Genomic DNA, 15,617 nt, shown 5'->3' with positions numbered 1-15,617 from the left:
TTGTCTCTCATTCTTCCTCTCTATCATCCTTGTTCTCGCACACACACATATTGTCTCTCTTCCCTCCTTTTCTCGTTCATGATTTCCATTTATGGAAGAGAGGCCAATTCTGATGTCGTTCTTAATGAGAAATGGCAAGCAATCGCCGCAGTGCACTCTCACCGTTACGTTGACACAACTATCAAAACCCAGAGGTTAGATTTCACCACGGGTGACTTTGGATTCCTATTTTAGAACCAGTCGATAGCTATTGATGAGCAAGATGGGAAGGGGAAATGGGTATGCATATTTGACAGAGCATCATACATCGAGGTGAATTTTAAGTGGAAACACAACGTGGGTGGTTTGCAGTGAAGGAATTGAGTATTTATGTATGTATACAGTAGTTTCTTTGGATGTTTCCATTACACTGCAAGGTATTTTGTATTTGGATTTATTATAAGGATCCCCATTAGCTGACGCCTAGACGACCAGCTAGTCTTCCTGGGGTCCAAAACAACATTTAATCAGACAATACTAAAACAGACATATACAGAAAAGAAGAGAAATAAAAGAAAAGAAAAGAAATACAACGATATCTGTTTACAGAACTAAATAACAAAAAAGACTCAAAAAAAAAAAAAAAAAAATTAAAATTAAATAACACAATAACAAACCAAGCAAATAGAGAAATATATTGAAAACAAAGTTATATATTACAGTATATTACATGGCTAACATTAAGGTAGCTCACATAGACAAAGAAGAAAATCAAGTTAGGGACACCCCTATTCAAAAAGCCTTCTTGAAACACCACTGCCACTGTGTTAAAAGATTAAATATAAACTGAAATACGAAGCATCCAGGGCTCCGTTTCATTAGTCTCTTGACATGATTCTGAAGTTGACAGGTCCTTATCCTTCAGCAGTGTAAATCCTTTGTGTTTTAACCTAGCAGAGTCACTTTAAATCAGTCCAGGAAAAGGCTTGCCATTATCGCTGATGAGATGAACTGTGACTCTGGAAAGCCTTCTCTCAGGGAAAGTAAACACACTTGCCTTCCATCCAAAGCGGCCACTGGAAGACAACACTTGTTTGTTTTCCGTTTCAAATAAAACAATGATGAAAAACAGAATTTGCATCCTGGCTCTGTGCACATGCTGACATGGTAGGTTCTGACTAATTTCTGCATTTTTTTGAATGAGTTGGATGGCCGTGTCCTCACTGTGCGCTGCTCTGCTGGTTTGGCTTCAACTCTGCCAATTGTGTTAGACCACGTGGGGTTTTTGTGCTGTTAAACCATTAGTTTTAGGATTGCGATCTCTTTCAGCTAAGTAACACTTTAAGCTGTGTGTTTAAAGCTGTGGTAAAACACAAACGGTAACACTTTACTTTTAGGTATCTATATAAGAGTGACATGACACTGTGATGAACACATGACATTGTCATGACACATGAACCCTAACTCTAACCCTAACCCTAACCATAAACTTGTCATGACAAAAACCGAATGGCACTTACTTTTTAGTAAGTGCCATTCTTTTGAATTGTTATGTCATAAACGTTTATGACTTGTTTATAATGTTTATGACACGTTCATGACAGTATCATGTCACTCTTATGTAGATACCTTCAAGTAAAGTGTAACCACACAAACTGGGTTCTTTGGAGCAGAAAGTTAGCATACAACCTCTTTGTCACTACTTGTTGGAGTACTCTGTATGTGTGTGTGTGTGTGTGTGTGTGTGTGTGTGTGTGTGTGTGTGTGTGGTGTGTGTGCATGCGTGCACAAAGTTTTTTATACCTGAACACTTTTTGAATAACACAATACCCAGGATCATCAGCAAATTAACAAATATTACAGTTGAATAGGCACTTGTCACACTTCTGTCTGTACTGCTAAACAGTTGTTAAGTTACAAAGGTGTAATAAGCTGAAGAATGATGGCATACATGTAGAAAAAAATCAGAAACAACTTCAGAAACGTTTTGTGCTTCTATATATGTTTGCAGGTGGAATATTTGTGTTTAATCGATTACAACTGAACCACAGCTTCCACAGGTCTAGTTTTGCTTTAATTTATTTTCAGTCAGTTTGATTCAATTATAAGACACATGTTTTCTCTCAATTGCTTTACAGTAAAGACAGAAAAGTAATAGGTATCAGCTTTAGAAGAAAATAATAGCGTTTTTTGTCAGCTTGTCAGCAGTTGTACGAAAACAAAGCAGTGACACTGGAACAAAACCTGCAGAGTGTGGAACTGGATAGGTGCATTTGTTTTTACACTAAGAAAGATGATAGTTCCATACATAAGGAGGAGTTAGTTAAGCCAATCATTAGCTACAGTAGATGGTGTGCTGATTTGTTTGTTGATTTAGTTATTGAGTTTATTTGACAGGCACTGTGCATATTATAGTCATTGCCATAAATTAGCCAGAGCTAGCCCGATAGTTAGCCAGATGTTACAGTGAGTGTATCTGTTGTTATGTACAATATAGGTTGTTCATATGTCCACAAGTTTATGTACCATTAGTGCTGGCTTTGCAAATAATTGTGCAGGAATTACTATAGCAGGCTCAGCAGTATGGTCATTTCAGTTGGACTTGCTTGTAAAAACCAACAGTAACGACAGTTAAACCTGGCCATCACCAGAATTTAAAGTAAAGTGAGACCTCTTCCTGCAGATCTCCCTCCCCCCTTTATGTTGCACGGGCAATGCATGTGCAGAACACTTACCGCTGTTCTGAAGGTATCTCCGGAATCTCTGAAGACTCTTCAAACCATCTGGATGAAAAAATAGATCATCCACTGCATAATAAAACATATTTTTAACCATGTTGTGCATTGTTTTCCTATTGTTATTATTATTATTATTATTGGTATTTATGTTTCCATCTTTCCAGTTTTTTATAGTTTCATACTAAATTATGCATTAACATTTTGTGTTGCTGAAAAACCTTTTGGATTTTTCAAAGATTACTGGATATTTATTTTTCATTAAACTGAATGCTGTGACTTGAATGTAATGGTAATACATGAGGCACAAGCTGTAGCTATGGCTGAGCCATCCATAAGTCATGCATCCAAGTTATAATGTTGTTATGCCAAAGAGATACTGTATCCAACAGTTATTCTTTGATGAAAGTTTGTTGAGTATTCTTGCTGAATAAGAGAATACAAAAAAAAAATATATATATATTTTTTTTTTTAGCACCTGCATGTTGTGTTTCTGACACGCACACCTATATAATTAAGCATTGTGTTAGTTCATGCAGGACATGGAAGTCATATGTCCACTAATTGAATTTCTATCAGTCACAGCCATTCTCACATCGAGCCGGTAGATTTCAATGTCTCCCTACTCCTCACTGATCTCTGCTCCACCATGCTGCCTCACTCTTTTGAGCTACAAGTGTAAGTGACACTCTCTTAGTTTAGAGTGTTAACATGACTTAAAGTTTAAAATTGTTTTTAATGTCGTGATTTGGGCCCACTCTTGTATACAGGGGCATTGTGCTCGCTTTTTCAGCTTAGCATGTAGCTTGGCTAGTCCAGGGAGCTTTATTACAGCAGAGCCTTCAGCACCAAGCATAACTGTATTTCCATTTGTTACAATAAATGGTTAAATCTATGACGAGAGTGTTCCTGACTAAACTATATATACACCACACACACGCACACACACCTTGTGATGATTTTAGCTGAGGTATAACAATCACCAAACTGGCAATTCCTATTTCAACTTCCCATTTCATGTGCTAGATGGAAGTGAACTTCGATGAAAAGACTGAGGCTGTTCACTCCAATTTTCTGAAGAGTCCTCCAGCTTAATTGGTCAAGCTCTTATCCCCCAGCCCACCTCGGCTTAGCCCTGGAGGAGATTTTTCTCCGCCTATACCTCTGCCTTCATTTCCTCTTTTCTTCTCTCCCCTCCTCCCCTCCCCAGCAGTAATCGGAAGAGACTGATGGGGGAGAAAAAGAAAAAGAGTTACTCTCTCACTCACTCGTCACTGCTCAGCCTTCCTCAGGCAAGAGAGACACTGCTGGCTAGTTGGTTAATGAATGCTGTGTTCGTTTGTCACGCTTATCAATCATTGCATGTGTAGGTGTCATTTCGACATGTCTCCTCATCTGCCATTGTTGTTGATGATGTTGTTTGTTCCCATACCGTGTGATTGTACCTGAGTCACGGAGCAGAGATGCAGGAAAATGGGAGCTAAAGGTGAAACGTGAAATGTGGGTGTGTGATTGCACCTTAACATGCATGGAAATGATACTGAAACCATGTGGAGATTGGAAGGCAGGTTTTAGCAAGCTGTTTTCATCTTTGTGTAAAATTGCTACGTCTTCTATTTATGTGTCTACATTGGTCATGAAACCATCTTTTTCTGATTGTTGTTCAGTGTTTTAAGATGAACACGATGGATTATTTTGACAGTTTTTTGGTGTCTTCATTCAGATAGTCACCTATGAAAATATGCTGAATAAATTTAACATGGCGAGGTTGCAGTGTCCTTTATTTTCCCCAAAAGCACCCTTACAGTGTTGCGCCATTTACCTCATTTGAATGCCTGTATTTCCATATTTAGGCAATCAGAAAAGCCATTAACATTTTCCCCGTCTCTGCGATGAAGACATGCTTGGTGCTATAGCAGAGTGTTCATCCTGCAGCCCAGCGGGCAATGGACTTTATACCCTCCCACCCTCACCGACTCGTGTATGAGGCCAGATACTAGCAGATACACTGCTAGGAACGCTCATCCATGGATGTCTGAGCCCAGTGGATGCTCACAGGATGATACACTCTCTGGACAGCATTAAAAAGGACACAGGATGAATAAGTAATTTGCTGGCTCACAAACTAACACAGTACTTAACACTAACTCTTCCATCATTATGAAGGGATCAGTGAGAAAACTGTAATATAGAACAGCTAAAGAGTTTACAAAAGCAATATGTAAACTGCATGAAGAATAACTTGATAATGCACTCAAAGCAGTGAAGATGAAATGGTTTCTTTTGAACATTCTCTTGCTAACTATTTTTTATGGGGTACTAAGTAAGATTTCTACTTCACTATAGCACAAATCGCCATATTCTGTCTGTCGGGGTTTTAGAGGATTAGGATCAATATTATTGACTAAGACAATTTATGAGTTGCTGGGTTTTGGCACAAATACTCTACGGATGGAAATGTTCAAGACATTTTGCCTCTTTGCTGCATGCTTCTTTTGGATCTTTGGTTTTATTAGCTTGCTACGTTGTCTCTACTATTGTGAAAATATAACTCTGAACACACCTCATGTTAAGGACCCTCACATACTGTACAGTAGCTGTCTGAGTCTTAATATTGCAGCTTTAGTATTAACTCCTCATTATGCATGTGATGAGCTAAACTGAGCGGGGCCCCACATGAACACTGATTCCTACAAATCATGTCCTATAAATCTCTCGCATTATCCCGTCTGCAGAGAACAAAGAGAATAGCAATCCATGAAATGAAATAGCTGTGTGAAAACTAATGTGTTTCATCTTGGAAGTGAATAGGCTGTGCAAGGTCGACCGCCACATACAGTACAGTGGTGAAATGATGCGCTGCTCTGCTGAATGAGAGAAAGAGCCCAAGTCACTGTGGAGCTATGTCGGAGAGAGTGCATGTCAAATGATATGTTCCACGGTAACGGACGAGTGTCCGTATTAATCAGATTGCACCTGCCTGCCTGTTTGAAGAAAGAACTAAAAATAAACTGTCATCACATATGGGCTCCCCCAGGAGTACTTAAAGTGGAAACATTTGTGGAAGAAAAGATGAATTTGACCATTTCCCCACCAATACGCCGAGGGAAAAGGCATATCATATCACGTATGAATACTGATTCCTACACAATTTCCCCATCAAAAAGAATGATGAAATCAAGTGAAAGCAAATGCTTTATTGTTGTTGGCATAACAGTGGCTACACAGTCATTACACAGTTGTTAGAGCACCTCTAAAAAGCGGCACAGAGAGCATAGATTGAGAGCATGGTGTGGACGACAGTGTACCCTTTTGCCCCACAATTGAAATGGCCATATTGAATTTCCATGTGAATGGATTAAAATAGAGAGTTTAAGTAGGCTTCTGCACTATTGCATGGCCAAGTAGGATTTCTTTTTTGTGAAAAGGTGTGAGGTTTAATCATGGCTGCCATGGTTTCCCTTGTGAAAGATAAGCTCCTCTGCACCATGAAGCCTTCTAGAAGAAGATGGGGTTTTACCTTTCGTGAGAAGCATAACTAGTTTTTGAGTTACAAGTGTAAGTGCCATAAACACAAAGCTGAAAAGAGCCCTATGAGTCCAACCAGCGCATTACTTTGAGTTGAGCTCTCATGGTAAAGCTTTGCTTTGCCACAGATCACAGATTCTGCTCCCCGAGTGAGTCACTGCACAAAGCTGGTGGCAGCTTATCTCGAATTAAGTGCTTGTTTACCAAACAGAAAGCCATGCTATTTATTTATTTGTCTCAAACTTCAGATCAAATGGGCAGTAATGTTTACATTACAGTGATATATTTATACCATAGCATCATTAAATAGTTGCTCCACAGCAGACCGGGATTTAGCTTTAAGCTTTTAAAAGTCAGAAATCAAAGGAATTTTTCAGTCCTTGGTATCAATAACATCATCAACATCTAAGTGTTAGGTTAGTTATTGGCTACAATATGTCAGAAAAATCATTTATATTGCTTTTATTTACCTCTTTGCATCCCTCATCAGTCTATTTGTTATCAACAAATTCATTCTTCTCTAAACAAGTTTGGTTCCTTCCATACCAAAATCTTTAGAAACATCTTTACCATTAATGTGACTAACATAAGATCTACTTCGTGTGACATTTTACTCATACACTTTGAAAGTGAAGAAGACATGTTTGCTGCCGTCCTTCCGTGAATACAATCAGTTTTAGTAATTTGACACACTGGACTGAATAGTTCTGGTTTTTACATTATTCCATCTCCCAAATGCCACCAGTGGCTCAGCCTGACATGAGTTCATAAGGTAATCAGATTGGGACTCTTAAGTTCCATCCAAAGAGGGATGAAAGGCAATCTAAAGGTTCCCTTTTTTTGCTCATTCTTTGGTCAGTTCATACAATCTAAAAAGTAGGAAATTAAATGGAGAAACTGCCAGTTATTAAGCATACCAGAAGTGCGATAAAAGTTTTTCACCCAATCACAAAACCCATTCAGGGCTTTGGAGCTGCCCCAGCTCCCCAGTTCCCCTCATTTTTTTGTCCATGCAAATCCGAGGCAACTGGGTGGATATAAGGTGTTTATGAGTATGTGGAAGTTGCATCTTCTTACAGAGACAACGTCCTTAAAGTGCTCATATTATGCTCATCATTATGCTCAGAGGTTATATCAGAATAGGTTTACATGGTTTCATTTTCAAAAAAACACCATATTTTGTTGTACTGCACATTGCTGCAGCTCCTCTTTTCACCCTGTGTGTTGAGCTCTCTGTTTTAGCTACAGAGTGAAGCATCTCACTTCTGTTCCATCTTTGTTGGGAGTTGCACATGCACAGTAGCTAGGTAAGGACTACCAGCCAGTCAGAAGCAGAGTATGTAGCAGCTAGGCAAGCATTATAACGTGTTACAAAGAGACGCACGTTCGTCATGGAAATAGGTAGTAAGGCTGGACTACAATAGAGCTGTTTGGAGCAGTTTGTGAACAGTGTTTTCTGTTGGAGATGGTAAGTCCCTTTGGGGTGGACTTTGGGCTTTTTCACTTTGTAAACCTATAACGTGCACAAAAAAAGATATATGACACAATAAAGGAAAGGGGAAAAGCCAAAAAGCATAATATGAGCACTTTAATGCATATGGAGAGGATTTGTCTCCATTCCCTATCCTTTTGTCCTTGCATGCATTTTTATTTTTATTTTACGTCTCCATTCTGTTAATAATACATGAATGTCCTCTTTCCCTCCCCCTCCCCGTTCCCCCCTCTCCTCCCCTGTAGCAATTATTGAACCCACCACCACTAGTGCTGTCTCAAGCCCAGGTCAGTATGTCACCATGCTGTACACCAAATCAGCAAATAGGTTTGCTGCCTCATACTAACCTGAGCCGAAACCCTTTCTTCCATCTTGATTTATTTATTAATTGGCTGGCTGGAATGCCTGCTGGGTGTACATCTTAATTGTATGTCCTTTATTTGTTTGATTTGCATTTCTTGTTTGTTTTTTTCTGTTAATTTTGGGTTGGCTTCTATAGCCTGGCTACATATACTTCCTGCAGCCTGTGTCATCACAACACCCTGCCCCCCTTCCTTTCATTACAATGCCACCTCCGCCACCACCACCCCCACGTGAAGCAAATAGTAGCGTCATCAAAGTGGCTGTTCCATAGGCCTCTGGGTCTGATGCTTTTCATAATGCTGATGGCTTGTTCTTCTCTTTCTGGCTTTCTCGCCACAAACACCACCACTCTCCTGCTCCTCAGTGCTACCTAAATGCAGTATACATCAAAGGCAGGAAGCTGTTGGTGGCAAAAGTCCCTTAGTTTGTTGTTTGCAAGATGGAATCTCTGCTGTATTTGTACTTTTACCACCCCCTTTATGTCTTAATCTTCCTATAACCCTCTCTCTCTTTTCTGTCTCTGTTTTGTCCTCTTTCTAGAACAATTAGTTGGCGCTCTGCCACCCTCTTTAACCTGATCTCCTGCTAGTGCTGTTGTTGGTGCTACACTTTCAATGTCGCCCTTGTTCCCCCCCTCCCCTCACTGTATTCTGCCGCTTCCACGTTCAAGCCCAGAGTAATCCCCTCTGCCTGGTCGTCTTTTCTCCCTCCCTAATGGTTTTAAGCAAGTCACAGAACGTAATCTCTCATACTGGTTACATTATTTTTGCGTAATGCTCATCACACGCACAGAAACATGCAGACATGCACTCACACTGAAAAGCTTTTACTTGCACGGACACACACAATAGACACCGAAATGAAAACATGCTGAATTATTCAAACGTGCTCAGATGCATCTACACTTACAGTACACTTTTAATCACATGTGAGGATTAATAGTGCATGATGAATCTGCGTTTTTGTGACTTTCATCCAGCTCTGTGGATAGACGCCATCGTTTTTCCTCTTGCGTTTTATGGAGACCCAGCATGCATTCTCTACCTGTCTATCAGAGCCAAATATAATTATCCATGGAGATTCTGAGATAACAAGTTAAAATAAGCTCAGCAGCAATGCATAGTCCTGGCATGGCCCTGAACTCTCATTTGATGTAACGCTTGTAGAGCAAATGACAATTTCATGGTCCAAAGGAACACCACTGGTTTTAATCGTGGAGATAAACTCACTCAGTGTCCTACTGTTTTTGTTTTGTTCCAAGTGGTATTTGAAGTTAATTTTTTGATGGTGCCCTCACTAAGTGGCTTGGCAAAAGGGAATTATTTTAGGTTCCTGCAAATGGCTCTTTGTCCCAACTGTTGTTTAATCAAGTTTAATAATTAATTTTAACAGTATATTATCTGCTTGTATTACCCCTGTGAATGAGTTTGGGAAAATGTGCTTCCAAAATAAGTAATGAAATTCTAGTTTGTAAGGTAAGCGAATCAGGATATCTCTGAAGTGGAAAAAATGTTCACCCCCCCCACTGCATTTGGAGTGCATGTTTCAGCCCATTGATCAAGGGCAAATGACAAAAAATTCAAATTACATAGAGAAACAATGTTAATAGGAAACATTAGTCGTTTTGCTTTTATATCTAACCTTGTTGTGCCAGCTCTAATAAAAATCAGTTCAGATGGGCCAACATGTTAATGTGTAGGTTAATTGGATAATTTTGCATGATGGATATTAGATTGTTTTATATCAGAGCTTGTGTACTCAGATTTTTCTGTGATCTGAAGACACAACTGTGAACATCATTGTGCAACAAGAATAGTTTTTACAATGATCCCAATGTATTACCACCCAGCTGTAACACTTGAACAATAAAAGTCAGATGGATTACATATTCTGAGCAAGTTTTAAGACTTGAGAGGTAGCATAGTAAAATAAAGAAAACCAGTGGCTGCTTGGAAGGTTGTTTTTTTTAAAGCAAAATTAATTAAATTAAAAAAAAAAAAAAAACGGCAGCAGCAGAAAGTATGCAATTTAATGGGGGCCATATCATGAAATCCTCGTGATAATACTCTCTCCTTAACTCAGACTCCACAAACAGACTAGCTCCATTAGTGTTACTCTCAGCAAAATCACAAATATATTAATCTGCTTTAAGTTCTGTAAATCTTAAAGGGGACATAAAAAAACCCCTCACTTTTTCATTGTTGCATATACATTTTAGTATCTGCAGTGCCTACCAACCCATAAACTGTTAAATAAGACAACCCAGTCAGTTGTTTGTGGGCTGCCTAGATCAGAAAAAGGGTTTAACAAGCCATTCAGATTTAGCTCCCCTTCCTATTTCACATGCAGGCTCATTGGAATATACCATCCCTCATCTGAGTATCTCCACCTACGGCTTGAGAACTACCTTTGCAAAAGTACACCATATTTTACTCGCAAGCCAATTAGAGCAGACTGGGCTTACGGGAGGGGGGCTTAAAGAGACAGGTGCTAAAACGGAGTGTTTCAGACAGAGGGTGAATACAGGTATATTCAGACAGAAAGAGAAAAATAATGTGTTTTTTTAACATTAAAGCATGGAAACATGTTCTAGTAGAAAATACTAAGTAAATACAAGTATGAACCTGAAAATGGGCATGATATGTCTCCTTTAAAGTTGATTTGCTAAAAACTGCAAAACCAAGTATGGTTCTTTAAGTTAATCTGATATTCTGATTATAGAAGATATATTTATACTCACCGGAAAGGTAGCTAACTATTGAGTTGATTGACTGAAACTAGACCACTAACTAACTATATCAATCATACAGTATGGATTTCTTGAATAATGAAAACATGAATTGTGTATATTAATTGTAATGGTAATGCTCTTTAGGCCCTGAACAAAACTGTATAAAGCTGCATTTATCACAAAACTGCCACTGTTGGAGCTACATTACAAAACGTACTGTATCCACATTTTTAAAAAAAAACACCACTGACTACTCTGCAATACTGACCACAGTGCAATAAGTTGTTCCTCTTAAGTTGTCGATAACTTGAAGCTCTTATCAACAAAACCTAAAAAATAAATGGTTGACACCCATACTGTAGCAGCTGGAAGCCCCCTGCTCTGGGTATCATCCAAGGAGAAGAGGTAGAGATGGTGGACTCATACAGGCACCTTGGGATCCAAATCAACACAAACCTGGACTGATCAGACAAAAACACCCTTCCTATGAGGAAACTGAGATCCTTCAGTGTGTGCAACAGGCTGCTGAAAGTCAGCGGTGGTCAGTGCACTGTTCTTGGCTATAGTGTGTTGGGGAGGCAGCATCAAGGCTGGTGATGCCAGTTAACTGGTAAGAAAGTCCAGCTCTGTGGTCTGGCTGGAACTGCACAGTCTGGAGGCAGTGGCAGAGAGGAGGAGGATGGACATGATTGACACTGTCCTGAATAACCCCTCCCACCCGCTCGATGATGAACTGTGGCAGATGGACAGCACATTCAGCCACCAGCTTATCCTACCAAAGAGCAAAATGCCATGCTTCAGGCGTTCACTTGTGCCCACTACCATGAGAGCAACTGTGACCACAGCCTAAGCCAGCTGTGACCCCCCCCCTCCCCCCACACCCACACCTAACCCACTCCTACTCAGCCAACCTGTCACACTCACTGCTCACATCTCAGAAGCCACCCACACATGATCAGTGGTAAAATCCCTCTGTACTGGCTCTGCCATTGTTTTCCGATAGTGATAGCGGTGGCGTCCAAGCGGCGTCTCGGTTGCCACTGACCAAAGCTCAACAATTAGGCAACAGTTGTATGTGGCATAGCAATTGCCAGGGCCTTCTTTCTCTGCAAGAAAGTGAATAAGCGTATATCTATTCTATAACAATAACTATTGTGTATAACTATTCCTTAAAGGGAATATGTAATATATTGTTATATCATATATCATATCGCATTTTTAGAATATCATGCTACGATTATCACTATTTGATGAGGCATATGATGAGAGTGACTGATAGAAACTGATTTTTGCAAAATACCCTTCAAATGGTCAACTGGTCTGGGGTATTTTCATGTAATGTAATGTAATGTAGCTTTTAAATTACAATTGTACTCTTTTATTTAGCTATTACACTTGAATTTCACCCCTGGACATCAATACAATCGTGTCCTTATCTTATCTCATCTCATAAATGTCATACAGATATGTTCACACTTGTCAGGGAACCACAGACAGAAATAGAAACCATCTGGCTACCTGACAGAACATTGAATCTACTGCACCATAAAGGTTTACACTGCCTATGTTTAAAATGGTAATATACCACATTCTGTTGACAATAAAAGTGGAAAGCTTGTTTTATCTTTAGCATATAGATTTGTATGTATTTACCTAAATATAAAACACTAATCCAATACTCCAAAGCAGCTGGCTCGGTGCCACCCTGTCATCCCAGTGAAATGTAGATCTGTGATAATAACATATGCTTCCACAGGCTTTCAATTCTATTTATTTCCCCAAATCACTTGACAGTAGAAAAACAATGTTCTTAACACTGTACTGAGCCCAATTTCTTGTCTTTTTGCAAGGCACAGTGTACAGTGCTACTGGTTCGAGGAATATTACATGCATTATACATAATGCGTGTGACACTCTGATTCCCATGTGCTATGTTAACTCCTAAATAAACAAAATTCAAGTTTCACTCCCCTATTTATCTTGTTCTCATACACATTATTATTTATTTTTTTTCCATTACCTGGTATAATCAGAACTATGGTAATTACGGAGGAGGATGGACCTCTGACGCTGTCGTCTTGGAAGCCTAGCATGTGAAGCATTTATTTGACCCTCCCCTGACCCAGCATGACGCACTAGACCAGTGTTACTCATTGCACGGTTTGCGAGGCTCCTGCGGCTCGCTAAGCGTTGCCAGTTTGGGCCGTCTTTCCAGCTTTTTACGCCGAATGTGCTCTTGGATGGTTAGATACATGATGGGCTAATGTAGAAAAAAATGCATATTATATGTTTAGGGATGGCAGATTGATAAGCAGACATGCTATTTATGACTGGATGTAATTTTTGATGTTTTGCTCTAAAAGTGGCTCTCCTATTGACTTTGTCCTATCAGTGTGGCTATCATGAAAAAAATTGTGAAGACCACTGCACTAGACGATAGAAAGAAAAGATTAATGATTCCATGAAGGTTTATGTGTCTTGGTAATATAATGGAGTAGTAATCCAGAATGGTGCCCTGCATTTCTCTTCTGCATTTCTGTATATAGATGTTTTGAAATTAAAAGTCTCACAACCTAATGAAGACCATTTTCTGATTGATTTAGAATGAGATTAGGTTGTGTATGTTTCTTTATTCGAGGTCCAAAGCAGAACATCAAAGAGATAATCTACCTTATTAAGTATTCTTCCAAAGTCCTCCGAAATTCAAAAGTCACCCACTCAGCTCCCCAAGGCTCAGCGAGCTGGGTTAATCAAATTATTTTAGTGAGCATGTAAAGCTTCTTCTAATCAAAGGATAGCTGGCTAATTTATGTCTGAAATTGGGATAATGTCTTCTTTGGAAGATGACTTCAAACAAGGTTAGGTTTCCACTTGCAATTCTTTATTTTGTTATCTGATGTTGGTACAAGTCGGACCCTAAGGCACATTTTGTTGATATTACACTGTGCGAGGCCTTATCAATAAATAAACAACTTGGCATTTTTCTCTTAAGTTCTAAATTGATATTATCTCTTGGCAATCACTTTGTAAATATTAGACTAACTTTTACTGGAAAAAGCTCATACGCACATTTAGTCTGTCTTTGAAACTATGTAATGCATTACTTTGGTGAATAAATCTGCAGCTGACTGTTTTTCAAAATATCGTTGCAACATTTTCTAAAATTGACCCTAATACATAATCCATCTTTAGCTGTGTGCATTAAAATGTAATAACTTTTGGTCTTGATATCACATTTTCTTCCATGTTTGACCTCAGTGGGAATTAATAGTGATAAAAGAGTAACAGATTGAAGTAACATTTTAAATAAAGTTTTCAGATGTGCACCCAGTTCGACTAAGGCACTCCATTGTGAATGAGAAACAGCCTCTCTCTGAGCCTGAATATTGGTTTCTATCAGCTATTGGCTTGTAATGAAGAGAAAGTGACTTTGACATTCACTGTATTTTGTTTTGAAACAGCGTCTTTACTTTCTCTGTGGGGCTATAGTCAATATGGTGTCACATTTAACAAAGGTTCTGTTTCTAGTCATATTTCAACATGAAAGCTTCAACATCAGAGCTGGTGAAACTGAGAATCTGCCTCCCATATTCACTAATTCACTGCAAATTATTTTACATGTTGAACTCAGAGCTCATTTCTCTAAAAAACAGAAAAGCATGTATATATTACACTTTTTTTAGCTGAAAATACTATTAAGAGAGTGAGAGAGTGTTCCTGCTCTTGGGCCTTGCAGCAGTGCATACTAAGTTCTTGCAATATATTCATATACAACATATGTACCAACATATGCTACATGTCCACATGGACTACTGGTTATTACAGATTATAATTGATAACCTGAATAGTGGGTCATCCTAAATTAACCAGTGACAAGGAAAAAGTAAAATATTCACAAAAGTCATTGAAGGAAAAACTAAAAGAATAATAAAGGTATCTTTGATTAAGACACAGTAATACATTTTTGCTGCCACAGTATGTCCTTAATTTCCATCAGGATTATTTCTGACATTGTGCAGGAGAACACGGATATTCAGAGATTAATATTGAATTCCTTGGATGTGATTGAATGAGCTGAAAAGATCTGGCTGTCTTTTGTTTCACCCCAGGAACAGTCAATCACTGTCAATCAGTACACATCACCAGTTACATCACATTAGCTTCATCTGTTCCTCAGTTCTTTTCTAACCAAACTTAATTCACATCCCATATGTTGTCTTTTGAGACATTTTTAGCCTAGCAGAAAAGCAGTCTGACACTCTAGGACAGTCAAACCAGGTTCCAGATTTTAAAAGTTTTTTTTTTTTTTCTAACATTGACTCTTGGCAGCCAGAAGCACGAGCCAGACGTGCTAAAGTTCAGTTGCATCAAGTGGCAATTACAATACAGTCACCAATGTGACTACTGAATGCTCGGGTTTTTGACTCACCCCCAGCTAATGACATTATAAATACACTGCACTTATGAAATATGCAATAGGATGGAACATCTCCCACTGATTAGCTTACGTCTGGGTCTTGTCTGAGTAGACTGGTACTGTAAATCCTAGAGGACTGAACTACAGTATTTTACTTCTTGAGGAGCCTCTACAGTAAACAGACCTGCCTCTCTTTACCCAGCATGCCTGCTATCAGACACACTGAGCTACCTACAGATAATCCTTTTTGGCAGTGCAGTTTCTACCAGCCTTATCAGTGATATGGTGGCAAGATCAAGAGCCGTGCGAAACCCCTTCTGCACCCTCCTCTCGCCACCGCGCCGCCACCCCTACTCCTGTCCCGTACAGTTT

General features: G+C 39.2%; 1 protein-coding gene across 5 annotated transcripts in view; it reads left to right on the top strand.

The window, feature by feature from the left end:
• The window catches only part of negr1 (neuronal growth regulator 1), a 176,734-nt gene that overhangs the window by 135,911 nt on the left and 25,206 nt on the right, over positions 1-15,617 (top strand). For 3 of the 5 annotated variants that reach the window (XR_004106248.2, XM_036007007.1, XM_031307110.2), the window contains exon 7: positions 7,980-8,021. The exons of 1 other annotated variant lie outside the window; for it this stretch is intronic. Coding sequence is in view for 3 of the 4 variants with exons in the window: in XM_036007007.1 (XP_035862900.1) it covers positions 7,980-8,021 (42 nt within the window). In the remaining variant the exon portion in view is untranslated. Of the gene's footprint in view, positions 1-7,979; positions 8,022-13,248; positions 13,321-15,617 lie in introns of those variants that run through there. One more of the 5 variants, XM_031307113.2, reaches the window with a different exon arrangement.

This window comes from Sander lucioperca, chromosome 11 (assembly GCF_008315115.2).
Source record: "Sander lucioperca isolate FBNREF2018 chromosome 11, SLUC_FBN_1.2, whole genome shotgun sequence".
In the NCBI taxonomy this organism is placed as follows: domain Eukaryota; kingdom Metazoa; phylum Chordata; class Actinopteri; order Perciformes; family Percidae; genus Sander; species Sander lucioperca.
This window is presented reverse-complemented; position numbering and strand designations above follow the sequence as displayed.